Below are 23,416 nucleotides of genomic sequence, written 5' to 3'. Positions count from 1 at the left end.
TATATTAGTAATAATTATTATAGTGCCACTTACCCATCTCAGGTAAATAAGACTCAGTCTTTTAAGGTAACTGAAAAATTGTGGTATGTGATAGTCTGAAAGTAACCTAATCCTATTTATTTAATTATTCATTTGAATTATATCACTAACTGAATCAGTGAACATACAGTTTACCTGTGTATGTGTTTTGAGGTTATTGTTAAATAAATATTGTTGAATTTTAATCTTGTTGGTGATCTTTTGCCTTCATAGTTAGTAATTATGGCCATTTACAAGGACACCCTCTAATCCAGGGTCGTCACAATACTACATAGCACTGCCTTTGATATACTAGTTATGGAAGACCTAGTGACTGATTTGATGGGCTCAATACTATGAATCATGGTATCTCAAGTGAACAGTCTACCACTGAATGAATGAATGTTTAACAAACAAAGAACATACCTCCTGGATGTCAAACATTGTTTTTTAATAAATAAAATGTGTTTAAAGTTACAGTTTGTTTCATTTAACAACATCACTAGAGCACATTGATTTATTAATCATGATCTTAACGAACAATGAGAACTATACCTTGTCAGAAAATTCACTGTAGTCAACATCATTTTCAATCAGGAGAGCTTCGGTCTCCGGCTCAATTTGTCCCGCCTCTCCCAGACTACGAGACAGATGTCTGGGAAAAAAACACATCAAGTACTATTTAAACGTTTACTTGTCACAGAGCAAGTGCAAAAAACATAATATGTACTTGCCCCACATATTCTTCCACTGCCCCACGCTAATGTTAATGGTTGTTATATCAAATTCACAATTATCAACATTTTCACAAATATACACAAGTTTGTTCCATCTGTCAAATGTAAGATATAAACAATCAGAACTTGTTACAACCTGGGTCACTTTATTATTAACATTTTGACATGGTAGCAAATTTATCATGAGTTATGTCCCTTGCTATAGTGACGTAGGGAAAAATACTGCTTAAAGTTGTTTTTCCACTTATGCATATGCATATGCAGACACAAATGCAGCAAAAAAACACACACAATGAAATAATATAGGACTGTCCATTTGTCCGGTGCAGAATGCAGCTAAAAAACCCACATTATGAAATAACATAAAACTGTCCATTTGTCCGGTGCAGAATGCGGCTAAATTCCCACATAATGAAATAACATAAAACTGTACATTTGTCTGGTGCAGAATGCGGCTAAATTCTCACACAATGAAATAACATAAAACTGTACATTTGTCTGGTGCAGAATGTGGCTAATTCTCACACAATGAAATAACATAAAACTGTACATTTGTCCCGTGAAGAATGTGGCTAAATTCTCACACAATGAAATAACATAAAACTGTACATTTGTCTGGTGCAGAATGTGGCTAAATTCTCACACAATGAAATAACATAAAACTGTACATTTGTCCCGTGAAGAATGTGGCTAAATTCTCACACAATGAAATAACATAAAACTGTACATTTGTCCCGTGAAGAATGTGGCTAAATTCTCACACAATGAAATAACATAAAACTGTACATTTGTCTGGTGCAGAATGTGGCTAAATTCTCACACAATGAAATAACATAAAACTGTACATTTGTCTGGTGCAGAATGTGGCTAAATTCTCACACAATGAAATAACATAAAACTGTACATTTGTCCCGTGAAGAATGTGGCTAAATTCTCACACAATGAAATAACATAAAACTGTACATTTGTCCCGTGAAGAATGTGGCTAAATTCTCACACAATGAAATAACATAAAACTGTACATTTGTCTGGTGCAGAATGCGGCTACACCTTGTAATATAATAAACTATTTTTTTTAAAAGCATTATTAAATCAAAAGACAAAAAAATGAAGGTGCATTCACTTTTAATCATTGACTGGTTGAAAACATCTCCGATTGGTACAGCCTGTACCGGTGTGAATTCTAGTGTAATGACTGACTAACATTAATTAATGGCTGTTCCCAACAATTTTGGTATAATAGTCAAAGCATCAATGGTTGTTATAACGAAGTCTGACTGAATATTGTGCGAATACTAAAATGATTGTGTCATGATGTCCCGTTGCAAATATGACACATATGACAATAATATGCTCCTTTTTACTCTTCATTTGGTGAGCAGGAGAAAAAGATTCTATGTTGAAGCAGAATGAAAGCAGATATTTGAACATGGATTTAGAAATGTTTTTTTTATCATTACCCATTAGCATAAGCTGAATTTTCCTTCCAGTCAGAAATCCTGGCAATGAACAGTGTGTTGGCATGGTCATTGGGTCGTGTCAAGAAATCTTCCAGAAAAAAAGAAGAAGGTTTTATTACAATTTAACAAACAGTTCACATACTTTTACATTATAGTAAACACATCTATATGATATCAACTGAATGAATTAATGAACAAACCAATCAATCAATGTTTAATTAAACCTCAGCATAAAACAAGCATCAGTCATTCAATGTAAAAGGTACATGAAAACACAATATGTTGTATGTAATGTACATAGATGAATAAATGACTGTATAATGACAACCCAGCATAACGTAGCAGAATTTTTTTTAGTATTATAGCTGTAACAAGAGGTTTTGATGCTCAACTTTGTCACTAACATTAAAAACCTATTTGCTCAGTATTCAGATTTTACGTATTGAGAAAAAAACCTTGGGGGCATTCCACCACTGGGATTTGTAATCGTGGCAGGCGACTGTCTGTCGGAGAGAAGAGAGCCCAGTTGGGGTTCTTGTCTCGCATGGGTTTGATATAACCTCCACATGCTCGTGAGTGTATTCTCTCGATAACTGCAACAACCTGCAATACATAAAAAAACACAACAATGTAGTAAACACTTTAATAAATGGATCCCAAGAGATCACAGGTATCATCTCTCTACAAACAAATTATACATGTATTTACAATATAATGCACAACAGATTTTACATCCCTCACCAACCTCCCCGCCCCCTACATCCACTATCTAACACAGTGATTCTACAGTAGAACTATTCATCCCCTCCCAATTTAACACATGCTGGGAGGTCTGTACAGTGGTATTAATTGCCCCTTAAAGGCTTTGACAAAGTATAATGAAACCTCTTCATATCTAAATGGAAACTGCAAACTGGTTGAATTTTAACGATGTCATGAAATCCAAAATTGATTGTCATGAAATGTGAACTGTAATTATTTCTAATGTAAAATCTCTTTGGGTTTAGATTTGTTTTATTGCACTGATAAAGAAATCAGAAAGGAATCATTATTAAAAGTAAATGAAGTGTATGCTCTATTCCGGTGAACGTGACAACAGGTACACGTACACATTCTAATAATTCAAATAATTCTAAAAGTAGCAGACCTTAGTTTCAAGTCACTAGGTTGGTTAATCTACAAACCTGTGACACATTTGAATAAAGTTACAATAGAGTGAAACAAGAGTCTGTGATGCTGAAACATGGAAATACCAATAAAAAGTTGACTAAAGCTCATCTCTTTAACTGTCAGGCCTATTTCTCAGAGGCACTTGTAAGTGTTTTCAAAAATGCATTTCGGGATCACCGAAACACTTTGGATGTATGGAAGGAAGGAAGGAACTATTTTAACGTGCCCACATCCTTGCGGTTCAGGCACGCCAACCATGGATTCAGATACTGGCCAGTCCATGATTCCATGGGGGGGGGGGGGGGGGGGGGGGGGGGGGGGGGATGTATGGAAATGGATAATCTAAACAATTACATTTAAATACTATCTGATTTCCATTAGCAACAAAGAGTACCATCAAAAGTAGGTCACTGTGACCTAGTTATGGCACACAACATATCGCCATTCCAAGTTGTACTTACATGCAAGATTTTATATCATTCTCTATGAATTGATATGGAAGTAATGATCTGGACAAGTATTTTCTTTCATGTAATGCACTAAAAGTAGGTTGTGAGAAATGAATGGGTCCTACTAAACAGACATTGTACTGACATTGTTTCTTACTCTACCAGTATACAAACCACTTCATACAAGAGTTCCGCCCATAATTAATTATCGATTAAAAATAAATTAATTTATTACATACCTATTCAATCTTACTATAGTGATAAAGACATTTTGAAACCGTGTGATAAATTTATTTTGTATCGCACATATGTGCAATCTGGACCGGAACTTTTAAATAAGGAATTGCCTTTTTATTTTTACTGCAGTTAGCACCTTTCAGTTAGCAGTTTTGATCATAGATTTAACAAAGTGTTGTCATGACATTAAATTAAAAACAGTTTCTGTAAAACATAAAAGAAGGTATGTATAATGTAATAAATACAGAACTTCACATACACTGTTTTCACTTCCTATTTATTGCACTCGTTTATTTTGCTAAAGAGCATACCACGAGACCGCTACATAAACTTGTGCAATAAATAGGAAGCGAAAACAATGTATGTGAAATTCTGTGTATATGTATATCACACACACATGCACTTTCATATATGATGATACATATAAATATAAGCACAAACAAAGTATGAATAGTCAAATAAACAGAGTTGTCAACACATATTTACAACTTGAACTACTTAATAATATGTAAAAAATCAAAATGTTTGTTCCTGTTGAATGGTGAAAACGGAGTCGCAACCGAATAATTAACGCCGACTGTGGCTTATTTTGGACGGCTGCTTAGTGTTTAAAAACTAGGATCTGTCACTTTAAACTAAAAGTATATTGTAACCAATGTATAAGTGAAAGTTGATCAGTTAGTGTAAACTGATCACATAACTGATGATCAGTGATGAAACCACAGCTAATTCACAAACTATGCCTTACACATAGCAGTTTCTACCTTGCATGTACGAGAACCGTTTTCATTTGTTTGTTCAAACCATACTGTCAAGTAGTAAGACTTTAGAGATTGGAAGCAGGGGGCACTGTCCCCTTAACTCTAAAGCCCCTAATTCTTATTGTTATAATTATTTAATAACTGGCACGCTTTCTTCCCCAAGTTGCTGACATCTTTTGAGCAATTACTCAAGAAAAACAGTACAGTTCCTGCTTAATGGAATTACAAGCAGTAATCTTAATAAAATATGTATCAAACACAAATACTCTATTTTTTAAAATAAACAATTAAAAAAAAAAAACCTTTCCAGTCTTTTGAAGAAACTTGTCTTGAGCGATAGATTGGCGAGCACTCTTACTTTCACCAGAAAACAATTTCTTCATCACAGGGCTGCCATCTTGCAAAATGTCCTTTACTGAAGTATAGTTAACTTTCTTGTCTGTTTTGGGAGTATGTGCTTTACTTGCTACATTTGTAACCTTTGCACTAGCAGGCTTATTATCTTGTATATCACAAGATTTGACATGACCTGACAAAGTGTCAGTAACACATTCAACAGTAGCTGAGACTGATGTCTGTCCATGTGTTCTATCATCATCAGGTGCAGCTGTAGGTAACCCTACACTGTCCACTACTTCCTCTTCCTCTATAATAACATCTGGTCCAGAGTCGTCACTGTCTGCATCGTTATGGGCAACCACACTCACTGCACCTGCCTGAGATCTCTCAAAGTTCTCCAGGTCATTCATGTAGACCTACAACACAATGATACCAACAATTAAATAAATTACAGATACTTGTGCAGTAATTAATTCTAATTATTTACTGCTTTAAACAAACAAAAATCTCATACAAATATTAACCCTTATCCTGCCGCATTCTTTTTGCCAAATTTAAAGAATTTTCACCGGCATGTTCTACATTTCTAGTAATATTATTAAAATCTGTCGATATTTTACCATGAAATTACACCCTTATATACTATAATGATCCACCTACGTAATGATAGCATTTTTTAGATGGTTATTTTATTGTTACCATGGCAAGAGCTGCAAATTTCAATATACAATTTTTTCATTAATAATTAAGAAAACATGAATTAAAAACTACCATTTTTCTTTTAATTTAAGTGTATGCTGTGATTTATTAACAATACTGATTGATTTAAAGAAAAAATTAAGTAGATGGCCAATTTCATTCAGAATAAGAGGGTGCCATACATACTGTCATCAATGCTTTTGGTAAATTAAAAGTAAAAAAGTAGTTTGTTTCATTTAACGACGCCGCTAGAGCACATTGATTTTTTATCTTATCATCAGCTATTGGACGTCAAACATATGGTCATTCTGACACTGTTTTTAGAGGAAACCCGCTGTCGCCACATAGGCTACTCTTTTTACGACAGGCAGCAAGGGATCTTTTATTTGCGCTTCCCACAGGCAGAATAGCACAAACCATTGCCTTTGTTGAACCAGTTATGGATCACTGGTCGGTGCAAGTGGTTTACACCTACCCATTGAGCCTTGCGGAGCACTCACTCAGGGTTTGGAGTCGGTATCTCGATTAAAAATCCCATGCCTCGACTGGGATCCGAACCCAGTACCTACCAACCTGTAGACCGATGGCCTGCCACAACGCCACCGAGGCCGGTTTGGTAAATTATGAAGATAATGTCCAACATAAACTATTATATATTTCTAGTAATATTATTAAAATCTGTTGACATTTCTGTTGACATGAAATAACACACACATATATAAAGAAGATCCACCTATGTAATTATAGCATTTTGTAGTCAGTTATATTATTTATGTTACCATGGCAACAGCTGAAAATTTCAATATACCATATTTTCATTAATAATTATGAAAATTATAATTAAAAAAATATTTTTCTTTTAATTTAAATTTATGCTGTGATGTATTAAAAATACTGCTTGATGTAAAGAAAAAATTAAGTTAACAGCCACTGTTTTTTCTGAAAAATAGGGTCAAATGCACATTCGGCCATCAACGCTTTTTTATAAATTATGAACATAAGGTCCAACATGAATTATTATACATTTCTAGTAATATTATTAAAATCAGATGACATTTCAACCTGAAATTAAACATACATATACTAAGAATATCCACCTACGTAATGCTAACATTTGTAGTCAGTTATATTATTTATGTTACCATGGTAACAGCTGCAAATTTCAATATACCTTTTTTTATATTAATAATTATGAAAACTTTAATTTAAAACTAATATTTTTGTTTTTATTTAAGTCTATGCTGTGATTACTTAACCACACGACTTGATTTTAAAAAAACAATTAAGTAGACAGCTAATTTTGTTTTTGAATAATAGGGTCAAATGCACATACTATCATCAACACATTTTTATAACTTGTGGACATTAAAACGTATCCAACATTACCTAGACACTAAAAGTATGTATACTTTCTCTATTAATTTACATATGATTGTCAAATGACACATGATTTTAAAAAGTATATGCCCTTTCACTTCCTGTCATTTTCAAATGAACATTACTAATTCTGTTACCATGGTACCAATGCAAAAATAGGAAACTTTTCCCATATGACATGTTTCAAATAAATTTATTTCAATAAAATTCACTGTATAATGACATAACAATAAGCTCCCAGCTCTTTACAAGGAAGGGTTAAAATTGTGAATTCTGTTACCATGGTAACCAATGCAAAACACAGAAAACAATTTCTAACAAATATCATTTTTAAGGACTGAAAAAACCCCAATGTATAGTGAAATAATTGTACTATGCCTGTAGAAAAGATAGGTGAAAATTATTAATTCTGTTACCATGGTAACTAGTTCAAAACTATGTTACCATGGTACCCAGTTCAAAACTGTTACCATGGTAACCAATGCAAACTATTGGTTACCATGGTAAGCTATGATAAAATTGGAAACTATTTGCTGTGTGCATACAACTTTGGGGTCATTAAGTCAAAAGTAAAGGACACCAGTAAGCAATAATTTGAGGGTACTTAAAACCCCAAACAGATCATAACTGCCACTAGCTACTAGGTGGTTATAGGTTTGGAATCTTTTGAACTTGGACACTGCATTTCATGTACAAAGCAGTTCTCTTACTATAATCGTTCTAAAAATTATTAAAACGTATCCATTAATTCCCAAGAGTTTAGGGTACATAATTTTACCCTTCATACCCTCTGGCAGAAACCCTGGACACTGATATTAGAATACTACAAATAGTAAAAAGGATTTTATGCATTTCAGTAATTTATTGCGACACAAGATACTTGCATAGTGCTTCACACGGTCACAATTGTAAAAAAAAAAAAAAAAAAAATTTTCATTCACTTAAAAAATGTTTTAAACCCAAAGAAACAAACAACAACAACATGTGATCCCTAATTAAATATGTATACATAGAATGCATCTAATGTTGAACACTTATGCATGATATAAAAATGGATCTAAATGGTCACTTGAGTAAATTGCTGACCACAACTACTAAACATATGGAGTGCGGGGCACCCATTTTTCTAGGGGGATTAAAATGACCAAATTCATGATTTTGGGTTTTCCATAGGTGAGAGCAACTGCCAAATACATTTGTTTGGAAATGGTCAAGTACATGTAGTTGTCGATATGATAGATGGTTTAAGGAATTTGTCTCCTCCCTGGGGGTAAGGGAGGGGGGGGGGGGGGGAATGACATTAACAAAATTCGCAAAACTGATATTTTTATGGTATTCCTGGACAAGACAATTGGCTTAATTTTCCCCTCTTTGTGCCCCACCCTTAGGATCCTTGGAAAGGGGTAGAATGACCAAATTCACAAGGAAATGGGTCACGGATATGTGCTAGTAGATCTGAACAAATTAGTTTAAATGCAATATCTATATACCAACTATTGTGAACTCCATCCCTACCCCGGGGACATTCACAAGTTATATACACTGTCACTGGTCATCTATTTGTTTTTACATATTTGAATACTATCCAGGTATAGCATTTCCGGCAAATGAGCTGGCCTAAAACCTTTTCACCACGTATTTCCATCACAAGACACTAGCAGGTCTGGCAGCATGACCCATTCCCAGGACATTTTCTACAGGCTCTAAAATACCATTTTGCAGCCATTTCAGAGAGGTTACATACTTAAAACATCAGTATCAATAGACAGTATTTTTCTATTATTTTACCCCTCATGCCTCCTCCCACATCAGGGGCGTGACATAGCCCATTGGTAAAGTGCAGTCGGTTTGGAATTGATTCCCATTGGCAGGCTCATTGGGCTATTTTTCGTTCCAGCCAGTGCTCCACGAATGGTACATCAAAGGCTGTGGTATGTACTATCATGTCTGTGGGATGGTGCATATAAAAGATGCCTTGCTACTAATGGGAAAAATGTAACGGGTTTCCTCTGTAATACTACTAGTATATGTCAAAATTACCAAATGTTTGACATCTAATAGCCAATGATTTATAAATCAATATGCTCTAGTGGTGTCGTTAAGTAAAAAATAAAATAAAATCTCCCCCCCCCCCAATCACTGCCTCTCCCCGCTAGCTACGTGTTGGCAATAAAGCTAATACGAATAATTGTTGTTATCCAGATTTGGGGATTTTCATTTGACTGGCAAAAATCTGCCTGCATTCCCAACAAAAATGGAAGCCTGTACGCTTATGCCGGTTAATTTTTTTCATCAAAAACGAGAAATGTTTATGCGTGACACACGGTAGTCCAAGCGGACGTAGAAAATGTGCACCCTACCACAATAGGTCACTTGAGATGTCACACAAGTAAATGTTGAAAACATTATTATCGGAATCATGACTTTAAACATGTATTTGTGCAACTTCTTCTGACATGTTTATAGAGGGAGTGAAAGAAGAAGAAATCACTGGCAGTTGGTCCAACGAAGTATTGTATCTGGGTCAAACGGCGATAATATAGGTCAACTACACTTTGAAGTTTTTGCAATTTTTCTTTGATATTTTTATCAACAATGTAGGATCGTTTTATGATTTGTGATTATTACATCCTGAATACAACATTTTATTTATATGCAATAATTTGATTTATATGCAATAATTTGATTAACGATTTTTGAAACAAAAACAATGTTTCGGGTCGTTGCCTATGTAACAAACCTGTGAATAGTATTGTTATTTATGGTTGCCAGTATTACAGATGGTGTATTGCGTTATTTATCACTGCCAGTATTACAGATGATAGGCTGAAATGTATTGAAGTTTTTGCATGCTGCTTTCGCATGTGCTTTGCTAAGATAGACTGATAAGTTTCGGCCAACGGGAGGCCGCTCTATTATAGTGAGGGAATATAAATACAGTGAGAGACAAGTGGTCTGCGTGAGCTACTCTCAATTCACTAATATCAAAACCTATATTAGCTCGGCCATTTACCTTTCGACCGACCGTTCAAAATTGCGCCAAATTCCCTCAATCAAAATTGCGCGCCCTTTTCTCTTTGGCATTTAACTGCTCCATTCAAATTCCATAGCACCACCACCACCACCACCCCCACCCGCCTGCAACCGATTTGATCGGGCTGCTGGTGCTCCCTTGCACCTGCCAGTGCAGGCGGTCCCTCCTCTCCCCTCCCCCCACCTTTCCTGTCATGGACAGAGGGCCAAGACCGGCTCTTGTGCCCACAACAGTTGTGCGCTACAACAGCTTGTTCTGAATGTGCACGTAAAACCCTATGACATGACATGACATGACAAGTGGTCTGCGTCTTCCACTGGGAACAGGTAATTAGGTAGTATTATATTGGGTAATTGTTGGATAGGGGTTAAGTTTATTGAGGTTGGGGGTGATTATTTATTAGTGTAGGATTGGTGTATTGAAATACTTATTTGGCATTGAACACTACTGTGGACTTTAGGTTTAGTAAATATTAATATTTCAGTTGTTATTTGTGTTTTTATTTTAGTGGCTATTTATGGTGATTTAGTTTAATTATGGCAACCTGATGAATAAATATGAATCTGCGTGGCTGAACGCCCCCGAGTGAGCCTCTATCCCGTCCACATTTAAATATTTAAAGTTGATGGGGAATTGACGCTCTTTCTTGGTTGCTCTTTCTTGGTCGTTCCGTCTTCATTGATGTTATTGTAGGTTTTGGACGGTTACATTTGGCGCTGTGAGTAGGATCGGTTGTCTGTTAATTACTATAGTATGTAGTTTATGCAGTGTTCATTGTCAAAAAGTTAGGATAGTGTAGGTTTTCATTAGGGTTAACTTTAGTTAGGTAATTACTATAATTGTAGTGATTAGTATAGTAATTATTATGTTAAGATGAATAACGATACGCCCGTTTTGACAAGTTGGTCATTGGGTCGGGGTAGGGGTCGTACCGATTCATTTGTCTTTGAAAAACGCGATGTAGGTTTAATGTCTAGTCCTAAACAGGAATTAAACCCTTATTTTGAAATGGATGCTGGTACACCTATTGCGAGTAATTGTAAAGTATTATTAGGAACTGGTTTAAACAAGAGTTCGGTACCGATTGTTCAACCGGGCACGGCCCTTAGGCCAGAACCGTACAATGGGGAAAAGCCGGAGGATTGGGCCGAGTAGTTGCAAACTTTTGAACTCTACAGAGATTTAAATGGGTGGAAGGATGACGATAAACCTAGACTGTTGGGGATTTGTTTACGTGGAAGTTTAAGTTTACTTTGACATTGGTGGCGATAAAAGTGATAATTTTGAGGAATTGACACGAACCTTGAGTGATAGATTTCACCCGAAAGGGAGTGGCCATTTAGCCAATGTAGAGTTTAGACATTGTCAGATTCAATTAGGTGAAATTTTTATTAATTTTGGAATTTTGAAACCGGCTGGTTGTGCCCATGGTGGTCATAAAAGACTTTAGCTATAGGGTTATTTTAGGTGCAGACTTTCTTACCAAATGTGGGGCAAAGTTGGACTTGAAGAATGATAAACTTAAACTTATGTCGGGGAATGTGTCAATCCATCGTAGTGGAAAGGTAATGTCAGTATATGTTGTTACCAAAGAGATTGTGTTGGTTCCCGCTAACCATGATGACGTTTTTCGCAGATCTAAACGGTGAATTCTGTGGTGAGGGGTGCGTTGATAGCAACGATGCGTCTGAAAGGGACAATACCATTGTCGTCGCAAGGGTATTGGTTACACCTCATAACCGACAGGTTCCCATTCGGGTTGCGAATTTAACTGAAAGGGAAGTGAAAATTCCCAAGGGTAGTTGTTTGGGGAAGTTAGTCGAGGTGGAAGATAAATGTGAAATTGTTTCGGAGATTAGTCCCGTGAAACTGAATTTTGATTCTGCCAAGTTTGGAGAATTAAATGTTGATAATCGGAAACTGTTGGATAGATTGTTAGAAACATATCGGGATGTATTTTCTACAGGGGCGGATAATATAGGATGTACTAATTTTGTTTATCATAAAATAAATACCCTTGATAGTGACCCAATTAAACAATCTCCTCGTCGAATACCGTATCATAAACAAAGTGAGGTGAAGAAAATAATGGATGATATGTTAGACAATTTTATCATTAAAACATCAAAATCACCATGGGCTTCTCCAGTTGTCTTATAGTTAAGAAAAAGGATGGTACTACGAGATATTGTGTAAATTATCGTCGATTGAATGACGTCACCCTAAAGGATGCCTATCCATTACCACGAATCGATGATGTGTTGGACCATTTATCTGGGTCAACCTGGTTCTCGGCTCTTGATTTGTCCTCGGGGTACTGGCAGGTAGAGGTGGACCCCGAGAGTAAAAACAAAACTGCGTTTTGTATACCAGGGGGATTTTATGAATTCAATGTAATGCCATTTGGTTTGTGTAATGCGCCAGGGACATTCCAACGATTAATGGATTGTATTTTGGCCAGCTTACAAGGGCAAACTTGCATGATTTATATAGATGATTGCATTGTTTATACGAGTGGCCTATTTGATCAGCATTTAGCATTTGTTCGTTGTTTATTAATATTTTGAGATATTTTATTTGGATAATCTAAATATGTTTAAATGTTTAATTCCAAGTGCTCAAATTTTCGTATTTGTTGGTATAATTGTGAATTATATTATGTGGTGTTTTATGATGTGATTATTGATATGAAGGTGTAATTGAGTATATATGTATTTAAGGCGAACTAATGTTTAGTTAAGTTTTCAGAATTCGTCTTGATTGATGCTTGAGGAAATCTGTAACTGTGATGGAGAGGTCTTTGCTTGATGGGTAGCTTTGCTGATAACTGTACAAGTAATGATGGACGTCTTGATCTGAAGTTTGTTATGTGGCCATGAGGGAGATGTCATTGCTTGCTATGGTGCTTTCCTGACAGTTACTGAGATGCAACTATGATGGTGGATTCAGGAAAAGAACAGCCTATCACTGAATTTCACGAAGTCCTTCGACATGTGCTATGGAATTACTATTATAGACAATATATGAAAGACAATCGTGTTGGACACATTAATGTATGTGTTTCGGTGATGAATGGGATTCATTTGAACAATCACAAGTTAAAGATCCTGTTATATTTTAAAAGTTGTCAGGAGATCACCTTATTTTGGTGGAGGGCAATGTAACAAACCTGTGAATAGTATTGTTATTTATGGTTACCAGTATTACAGATGGTGTATTGCGTTATTTATGGCTGCCAGTATTACAGATGATAGGCTGAAATGTATTATAGTTTGTGCATGCTGCTTTCGCACGTGCTTTGCTAAGATAGACTGATAAGTTTCAGCCAATGGGAGGCCGCTCTATTATAATGAGGGAATATAAATACAGTGAGAGACAAGTGGTCTGCGTGAGCTACTCTCAATTCACTAATATCAAAACCTATATTAGCTCGGCCATTTACCTTTCGACCGACCATTCAAAATTGCGCCAATTACCATCAATCAAAATTGCGCGCCCTTTTCTCTTTGGCATTTAACTGCTCCATTCAAATTCCATAGCACCACCACCCCCACCCGCCTGCAACCGATTTGATCGGGCTGCTGGTGCTCCCTTGCACCTGCCAGTGCAGGCGGTCCCTCCTCTCCCCTCCCCCCACCTTTCCTGTCATGGACGGAGGAGCCGGCCAAGACCGGCTCTTGTGCCCACAACAGTTGTGCGCTACAACAGCTTGTTCTGAATGTGCACGTAAAACCCTATGACATGACATGACATGACAAGTGGTCTGCGTCTTCCACTGGGAACAGGTAATTAGGTGTGGGCCAGTATTATAATACTATCATGGTCTGATAGTATTACGAATGCGAAAGAAGTACTTTCGCATTCCCCGGGGGTTAAAATGAACCCCATCATCCAGAAAATCTTCGGGATAATTTGTAGTCAGCGGCACCGAGTCCCGCCGGATCAGTTTCTTCAGCCCACGGTTGACTGCATTCCGGAGGGTATTAAACCGGGCTATAGTCATTTCAGGGGACTTCCTAAACACCCCACAGCGGCAAATCTCCAGAATACATACTCGAGCCACCCCTTCAGTCAAAAAACGTTGACGCAACCTTAAAAGGCGGTCAACAATATCGTTCGGGACTGTCTCAGGGGCAATGTCGTTGTCGCCCAGGTGTACTATCACTAGCGACGGCTGGTACTCCACCGCAGCCTTATACAACTCATCCGATATCATACCACCGTGACCAAAAAATCGGCATTCGGCTGACACACACGTCACCACGAGTGTGCTGTCCTAACCGCCTGACGTAACTGCTCCCAAATATAGCCACCTTATCCATGCTAAAAACAAGTTATGGAATATTATCAATAGCCCGCCTATTTATTATAAGCAGATAGGATTGAAAAATACACCTCACTAATTGGTCAACCAGAGGACCAATCAGGGTCACCAAAGCTCCTAACCAGAATAGAACTCATTAATTACACCATCTCTTTTCCAGAAACAACAATTGAACGATTTAACCAATCAATGACCAGGAACTGTACATAAACTGAGGACTGTTCAATAAAATATATTTAAATGTTAGTATGCACTTTATGTATGTATGTATGGTAGTAGATACAATTCCTTCCACAGCAGACTAAGGTGAGTGATAGCTACTACAACAGAACAGACGATAGCCATTAAAGGAAAACAAGATACAAGTAAGATTAGCTGACCAATTTATCTAAGTAACTAGATACCTACAATTCCCCAGGGGGGCCTGGGTAGGACTGGGAGGCGTACCTACCGATACTTGTGTGACTGTTATGGATGAATCGTACCTACTACCTAAACAATTATTATATGCAAAGCACTAGGCTTTTTTAAAACTACACTCATACTATAAGGGAAACCCCCTTCAAATTAGATAGCTAGAGTAACTAATAACCCCCCACCTCCTGGCATTCACTATGCAATTCAAAGAGAGGGGGGATGGGTGGCTTTGACCAGCCGTTGGAAACATAGAATAAGGACTCAATATAGTAAGAACAACCATAACACAAAACATAGGTAAACACGAACACGGCATGCACTCTCAACATACCATAGGGTGCACTGACTAATGATAACAATGCACCCGTCCTTACATAAAACCAAAATAATGGCCCAGCACGTACTCCAATAAGGAGTCGGACAAAAGAAACAGGCTCCGAGGACACCATTGCACTGCACCCAGAAGGGACTTTACAAAATAATACCAGCCCCTTCACCCAAACCCATAATAAAACTTTCCTTGGCGCTGGCAGGACCTTGGGCAAAACGGACGAACTTACTCCACCTCCATGGCAACAGCATCCAACATCAAGCTCCCCATCACCGCCTCTACCTCGTCCGACCTACACAATTGCTCGAGTCTCCCCTGGGTTGTCATGCCACGATCAGAAGAGATCAGGCCCTTTCTAAGGGCCCTACAGGCAACCTAGGAAGACACCCTACAGCACCAAGACGGTCATAATAAAGAGCCACATTCGGAATACTAAAAGCAAAACCTATTGGCTGTCCTCACTATTTCATTTAGAACGACCATCAAAATTGCGCCAAATTTCCTTCATGTAAACGCGCACCTCTTCCTCTTTGACATAATCCTACGGGACTTTCAAAATTCCATAGCACCAAATACTATCACCTGTCACCAACATTGGACTGCTGGTGCTCCCTTGCACTTGCCAGTACAGGCTTCCTTTCTCTAACCCCCCCCCCCCCCCCCCCCCCCCACCCCAACTCTTTTCTGTCCTGGACAGAGGGAACCGGCCAAGGCCGGTCCCTGTGTCCAGGATAGGCGTGTGCTACAACAGCTTGCTCTGAATGTGCACGTAAACCTCTTTCACTTCACTTCAGTGGCCTGCGTCTTCCACTGGGAACAGGTAATTAGGTAGTATTATATTGGGTAATTGTTGGATAGGTGTTACGTTTATTGAGGTTGAGGGTGGTTTATTTATTAGTGTAGGATTGGTGTATTGAAATACTTATTTGGCATTGAACACTGTGATTGTATAAGTTACTGAGCACTACTGTGGACTTTAAGTTTAGTAAATATTAATATTTCAGTTGTTGTTGGTGTTTTTATTTTAGTGGCTATTTATGGTGATTTAGTTTAATGGCAACCTGATGAATAAATATGAATCTGTGTTAGCAGCACATGCAAGCAGTGTGTACCACTGCTGTCAAATTGTATGGCGGGATATGTGCTGTCACATGACCTGTTGTTTATAAACAGAAATAGGGAAATGGCGCTTTTCGATGACTGTTTATGCCGTCTGATTACAACTATTTTATTGTGTTTGTACCTTTTTTAGACATAAAAAGTGATACTTATTCTATTTTAATGCAACTGTCATGATGTAGTATATATATAGTGTATTATCACAAATTTGTACAAATAAAAGAAACCTCTACCAAAAAACAAGAAACTATACCAAACAATAGCACGCGCCATTTGACGAGTCATTTCTATTTTCAAAAAAACATAACATATTTCATAACAACAATTTAGCAAATATTTGGATATGTCATTCTAAGACTATTTATTGACATTTTGTTACTTTGTTTTTGACAAAAATGTCAATAATTATTTTAGAAAATGATTTTTAAATGAAAACAATGCTAAATGACGTAAATGTTTTTATGTCAAACATGTATTAAAATGCAATTTTTAGAATTAACATGGACACCAAACATTTCTTTATAATACTTAATACAAGTCTTCTTTTCAACACACAAACTTTAATGTATTTAATTTGTACTAGGATGTACATGTAGTTAAGCATCATTAATCCTAAACAGATGTATTTAGTTACACACATGTATTACGATGTACCAGTCTAAACAGAAATATTTAGTTAGTACTGGGATGTAGTAAAGGATTCATTCTTCTTTAGACATATTTAGTTAGTATTGGGATGTAGACAAGGATTCATTCTTCTTTAGACATATTTAGTTAGTACTGGGATGTAGACAAGGATTCATTCTTCTTTAGACATATTTAGTTAGTACTGGGATGTAGACAAGGATTCATTCTTCTTTAGACATATTTAGTTAGTACTGGGATGTAGACAAGGATTCATTCTTCTTTAGACATATTTAGTTAATACTGGGATGTAGACATGGATTCATTCTTCTTTAGACATATATATTTAGTATATATATTCATACCCAAATTGTTTTGCAGTTGTTGTTTTTTTAAGTTGACCTTTTGACAAAATTAATGACTCTTATTATTGCTGTATGATTTTCTTAACCCTAACCCTAAACCTAACCCATTTTCTTTCTGGAGGAGGCCCCCCCATACCCACTATCGACTACGGTTGTATTCAGTATAAACAGTGCCATACTCAAATAATTATTTCTGGTAGAAACACTGTTAGTACTGGGATGTAGTTAAGGATTCATTCAAAACACAAGGTCTGTTCACAAATATCATCTTCAAGTAATACCTAAAGGGGGGAGAAGGATCGTGCCAGTTTACACCTTTAAATCAAATGAAAAATGTTCATAACAACATTCCTCTCAAAATCAATATATACAGAAGAATAGTGTGTACATTTGAGATAATGTTGACTTGGAAAAGAGCCCAGAAGTAACTTGGTTTAAAAGCAGTAAGACCCACCCTCCAGTCATTCAAATCTAGAAGTTTAAAAGCATTAAGACACATCCTCCAGTCATTCTGGTTTAGAAATGTAAAACCAGTAAGACCCACCCTCCAGCTGTTTTGGTCTAGAAAATTTAAAAGTAGCAAGACCCACCCTCCAGTCATTCTGGTCTAGAAGTATAAAAGCAGTAAGACACACCCTCCAGTCATTTTGGTCTAGACGTTTAAAAGCAGTAAGACCCACCCTCCAGTCATTCTGGTCTAGACGTTTAAAAGGAGAAAGACCCACCCTCCAGTCATTCTGGTCTAGAAGTTTAAAAGCAGTAAGACCCACCCTCCAGTCGTTTCAGTCTAGAAGTTTAAAAGCAGTAAGACCCACCCTCCAGTCATTCTGGTCTAGACGTTTTAAAGGAGAAAGACCCACCCTCCAGTCATTCTGGTCTAGAAGTTTAAAAGCAGTAAGACCCACCCTCCAGTCGTTTCAGTCTAGAAGTTTAAAAGCAGTAAGACCCACCCTCCAGTCGTTTCAGTCTAGAAGTTTAAAAGCAGTAAGACCCACCCTCCAGTCATTCTGGTCTAGAAGTTTAAAAGCAGTAAGATCCACCCTCCAGTCGTTTCAGTCTAGAAGTTTAAAAGCAGTAAGACCCACCCTCCGGTCATTTCGGTCTAGAAGTTTAAAAGCAGTAAGACCCACCCTCAAGTTGTTCCCGTCTAGAAATTTAAAAGCAGTAAGACCCACCATCCAGTCATTTTGGTCTATAAGTTTAAAAGCAGAAAGACCCACCCTCAAGTTGTTCCCGTCTAGAAGTTTAAAAGCAGTAAGACCCACCCTCCAGTCATTCTGGTCTAGAAGTTTAAAAGCAGTAAGACCCACCCTCAAGTTGTTCCCGTCTAGAAGTTTAAAAGCAGTAAGACCCACCATCCAGTCATTTTGGTCTAGAAATTTAAAAGCAGTAAGACCCACCCTCCAGTCACTCTGGTCTATAAGTTTAAAAGCAGAAAGACCCACCCTTCAGTTGTTCCGGTCTATAAGTTTAAAAGCAGTAAGACCCACCCTCCAGTCGTTTCAGTCTAGAAGTTTAAAAGCAGTAAGACCCACTCTCCAGTCCTTCTGGTCTAGAATTTAAAAGAGTAATACCCACCCTCCATTCATTTCGGTCTAAAAGTTGAACAGCTACCACATCACCATTGAGAGCTCGATTTCGCCTCCTCATTCCCGGAATGTAGATGTCAGCACTGCCATCCTTAAAATAAATATAACTCAAAATCTTAACCCAAATACACATCCCAATAAATATTCTAACATCTCCATGTTGGTGAGCCTCAGTCAAATAGCTTCAGATAGCCCTGGATCAAAACAAACACAGCAGTTTTAAATGTTTGTTAAAAGTATGCCATGGAACTGTTTCAAGACCGTGAGATACTGTAAAACGGGTATTATTCGCGAATGTGTAATTTTTGCGTTTTACGCGTTTTTAATTTAGGCGCGAAAATTACACTTACGTAAATAATAAAATCCATTAGAACAAAAAAAACAACAACAAACAGTTTAGCAATTTTGGCATGCTGTTCTGCATCATACAATCTATATTCACCGTGTTTTTGTTTACGATTTGTAGAAGTGTTTAATTTATCAACGGCATCATTAGCGGCCTGTGTCGATGGAACTTCTTCGATTGTTAAACAAGTGTAACGGTCAGGTAAACCAAGTTTCAGGTTTGCACGCACTTTTTTTAACCACTGCAAAATTGAACCTGCCATAACACTGTTTTTGTGAAGAATGATAAATGTAGTTGATTTTTGGAACAGACATTCTTACTGGTATTGTTAAGCTGTGAATAAACATTTAGAAATTAGTATAATGAGCCATTTTTAATTGGCCAATCAAAATAAGGGACACAAATGGTTTTGTAAACTTCCGGAAAAACGTCAATGATAAGTGACAAAAACAAAAGAGGTGAGAACATTTTTAACAACCGGTGTTTAAACATTAAAACAAGATTACTAGTACAAGTGTTTGTCTTTATTTCACACTTTCTGGAGAGTTGATTGAACCACATCCTGGATTAATTTCATTAATTGTATACACAGTTGCCGCTGGACATGTCGCTGCAGCACTTAGCGGAGTCGCTCAGAAAGGGACCACTCTAGTGTCGATTTAATGTTATGTACCAAAGTATAGTTTTGTACGTGTTAGCAATTTAAAAAACAAACAAACAAAAAAGAAAAAAGAAAACCATGACACCGCGAAAATTAAAAACTGCAAACTGCCTGCATTTTTGATATCGCGAAAATTTACTGCCGCGAATAATACCCATTTTACAGTATTCTAGACTCATGACACAACAGATAGGTCGAAATAAAGACAATTAATAAAAATAAAGTATCTGACTACAATCACAAATTAAAATGTTCTCAACATTTTGTCAATACACCACTGACATCATCATCATCAGACACTAAATGCACAAGCTGAAATAACTAATCATAATAGATAATAATAGTGCAGAATCCATATTGGATTAAAGCAATTATAAACAAATAAATTCTGTCAGTCTCACAATAATGAGATACAAAACGTTACTTACTGGTAAAGGAACATAGGAATCTTCAAAGTTCTTGGGGTTCACTCGAATAACTCCCTGAAAAACAAGCATTCTGAGAGTACAGCTACAGCAATACATGTCCTCTAGAGGGCCCAACACATTTTCATATCACCTAAGTTCAATGGCCATAACTCAACCAAAAATGGATATGTTGCCATGAAATTCAAACTAATCTGTAACAGTGAATGATGAAGCTATATACACAAGTATTTCAGCTCAATATCTTGCACCTTGCCTTAAATTACTGAATTTGTTTGAAAACTATATGTGGGACAGACGGACGGACAGACGAAGGACAGAGACGAAACCTACAGTCCCTTCCAGTTTGACCGGTTGGGGACTGATAAACAAACAATGAACAGTGACAAGAAAGCCCTTACTAAGAGGGATAACCAGGTCAAATATAAGCTGTATGTGTTGGAAAGATGCACACATGGAACCACCAACACATCATAACAGTTTAACAAATGAAAAATGTGTAACTAAAAAAAATTATTATTATTCCTGCTAACTGGGGGAAGCCATTTTGTTTCTTTTTTATTGCCTGGCCACAGATCACAGTTATCTTCCCAATCTGTAAATTTGTCCGCGCTTGTAGTCTGCTGTTTGACTGTGATTATTTCATGGTAGACAGCTTTGAAGTGGCAACTATTTGACTGAAGTTGACAGGAGAGCATGTAGTTTGTAAACGTGTAATTTGTTGACATTGAAGACTTGTTTGTGGTAATTCTGACCCATGCAAAAGTAGGTGGTTTTTTTGTAAAACGAGTGTACTCCAGCCAGGTTTAGTGGGTGTGTTTGTTCAAACCAATATCCTGGAAGAAAGAGCTGTACAACAGGGGTTGTCCTTTTCAGGGTATGTTTCCCCCAGGCTGGCAAAGGTACATACCAAAATCCATGGGCCTGCTGATATTAATAAAAATGTTATAGCCACTAACGCTATATAGAAACATATAGTGTAATTAATTGTGGTCTGTGGCCCGATATAGTTCACACATTACACTGCTTAAATGCTTGATTCTGTTAAAAGTGAATACCACAAGGAATATGAAAACTCATTTATTTAGTTTCTAAATGTTTTTGTAAATTAAAAAGAAACCCTTTTAAATTTCAATATCCTCCAAATAGCATAAAATAACCTCTGATGTTACTACATGTTGTTGCAACATTTTAAAAGTTTCTTTGATAAAAAAGAGAGAAAGATTTTGTTGGTCAATACTGAGATTTAAATATTGTCTTTTAATGAGTTTCTCAATTATTGCAATTGGACAGAAGATCTAAGCATAGTGAATATATATATAAAATTTTGCTTGTAAGACATACGGCAGAGTAATCCATAATGCATATTCAGTGGTCATTACTACAAACATCATTCCAATCAATAAATACTACACTGAAGTCTCCAAGACACTGGCACATGATTACACTTGTCAACAGTTATCACTGGAAACTGACAAATATGGTGCAAGTAGGATTGATATCAGCATTTTGTGCCAAAATCTTCATTTTCAAAGTTGTCGACAACAAAAAACATATTATGGTGTATACCTAAGTAACATTTGTAGGGCATATTCATATTAATATGCATTTATATGGGCTGTTTAGCCTTTTACCAAGTAATTACATGTCTAATACAGTAAATGAAGTAGATTCAGTAAATATAGCAGTCAAAATTGAATCAGAGGCCTATTCTGTCTAATTTCCCCTCAAATTAGTGTATATAATTTGTTGTAACTGACACCAATTTTGTGACTTTCACCATCCCTCTGACACATTTCTGATAAAGTACCATGAATTCAGTCATCATGTCTTTAATAAGCCTCCAATTATCATATCTAAAATGCAAAATTTTACAGATACAGATTTGACTATTTGACTGAAGTTGACAGGGGAGAGCATGTAGTTTGTAAACATGTGTAATTTCTTGACATTGAAGACCTGTTTGTGGTAATTCCGGCCCATGCAAAAGTAGTGTTTTTTTGTGTAAAATGGGTGTACTCTGGCCAGGTTTAGTGGTTGTGTTTGTTCAAACCAATATCCTGGGAGAAAGAGCTGGACAACAGAGGTTGTCCTTTTCAGGGCATGTTTCCCCCAGGCAGGCAAAGGTACATACCAAATCCATGGGCCTGCCGATATTAATAAAAATGTTATAGCCACTAATGCTATATAGAAACATATAGCATAATTAATTAAACCAATCAAGGTAAACAAAACCTATGACCAATTTATATCTAAAGTCTTCAAATAAATTAATATAACATATTGCAAGGAAATATCAACTTTATAAAATGACAAAAAGCAGGTATTTGACATTTGTATGAACATGCACAATTCCTTTTGACCTAAAAAACTGCATTAACACATCAGAAATTATGTGGATTTCCCAAGAGTCTTTTTGCAAATATACCTACACTACCTCTCATTATTTAGTTTGACATACTGTCTTTAAAAATATCATCTTTGGATGTTTTCTGAAGCATAACGAGTGTATTTGTACATTTTGTAACCTACGTTCTGTTTGCAAGGGCTTATGTGATGTCATTTGTAACTCTGCCAGAAATGATGATGTAAATAACAACCACTATGCCAAATTATTATCAAGCATAAATTGTCACCATAAGGAAGGAAGGAAGGAAATGTCTTATGTAATGATGCACTCAACACATTTTATTTATGGTTATATGGCGTCGGACATATGATTTAGGACCACGCAGATATTGAGAGAGGAAACCCGCTGTCGCCACTTCATGGACTACTCTTTTCAGTTAGGGAGAGGGACGTAGCCCAGTGGTAAAGTGTTCGCTTGATGCGAGGTCAGTCTAGGATCGATCCCTGTCGGTGGGCCCATTGGGCTATTTGTCGCTCCAGCCAGTACACCACGACTGATATATCAAAGGCTGTGGTATGTACTAC

The 23,416-nt window shown here is 36.8% G+C and overlaps 1 protein-coding gene across 1 annotated transcript in view; it reads right to left on the bottom strand.

Moving 5' to 3' along the window:
• Positions 1-23,416, bottom strand: part of LOC121390200 (DIS3-like exonuclease 2) — a 105,897-nt gene that overhangs the window by 64,008 nt on the left and 18,473 nt on the right. The window contains exons 5-10 of the mRNA XM_041521964.1: positions 20,486-20,539; positions 19,040-19,141; positions 5,135-5,587; positions 2,671-2,818; positions 2,216-2,303; positions 574-673 (exon numbers count right to left, since the gene is read on the bottom strand). Of these exons, the coding sequence (XP_041377898.1) occupies positions 574-673; positions 2,216-2,303; positions 2,671-2,818; positions 5,135-5,587; positions 19,040-19,141; positions 20,486-20,539 (945 nt within the window). The remainder of the gene's footprint in view (positions 1-573; positions 674-2,215; positions 2,304-2,670; positions 2,819-5,134; positions 5,588-19,039; positions 19,142-20,485; positions 20,540-23,416) is intronic.

This window comes from Gigantopelta aegis, chromosome 15 (assembly GCF_016097555.1).
Source record: "Gigantopelta aegis isolate Gae_Host chromosome 15, Gae_host_genome, whole genome shotgun sequence".
NCBI classification, from domain to species: Eukaryota; Metazoa; Mollusca; class Gastropoda; order Neomphalida; family Peltospiridae; genus Gigantopelta; species Gigantopelta aegis.
Note: the sequence above shows the minus strand (reverse complement) of the source record. Positions and strands in the feature narration are given on the sequence as shown.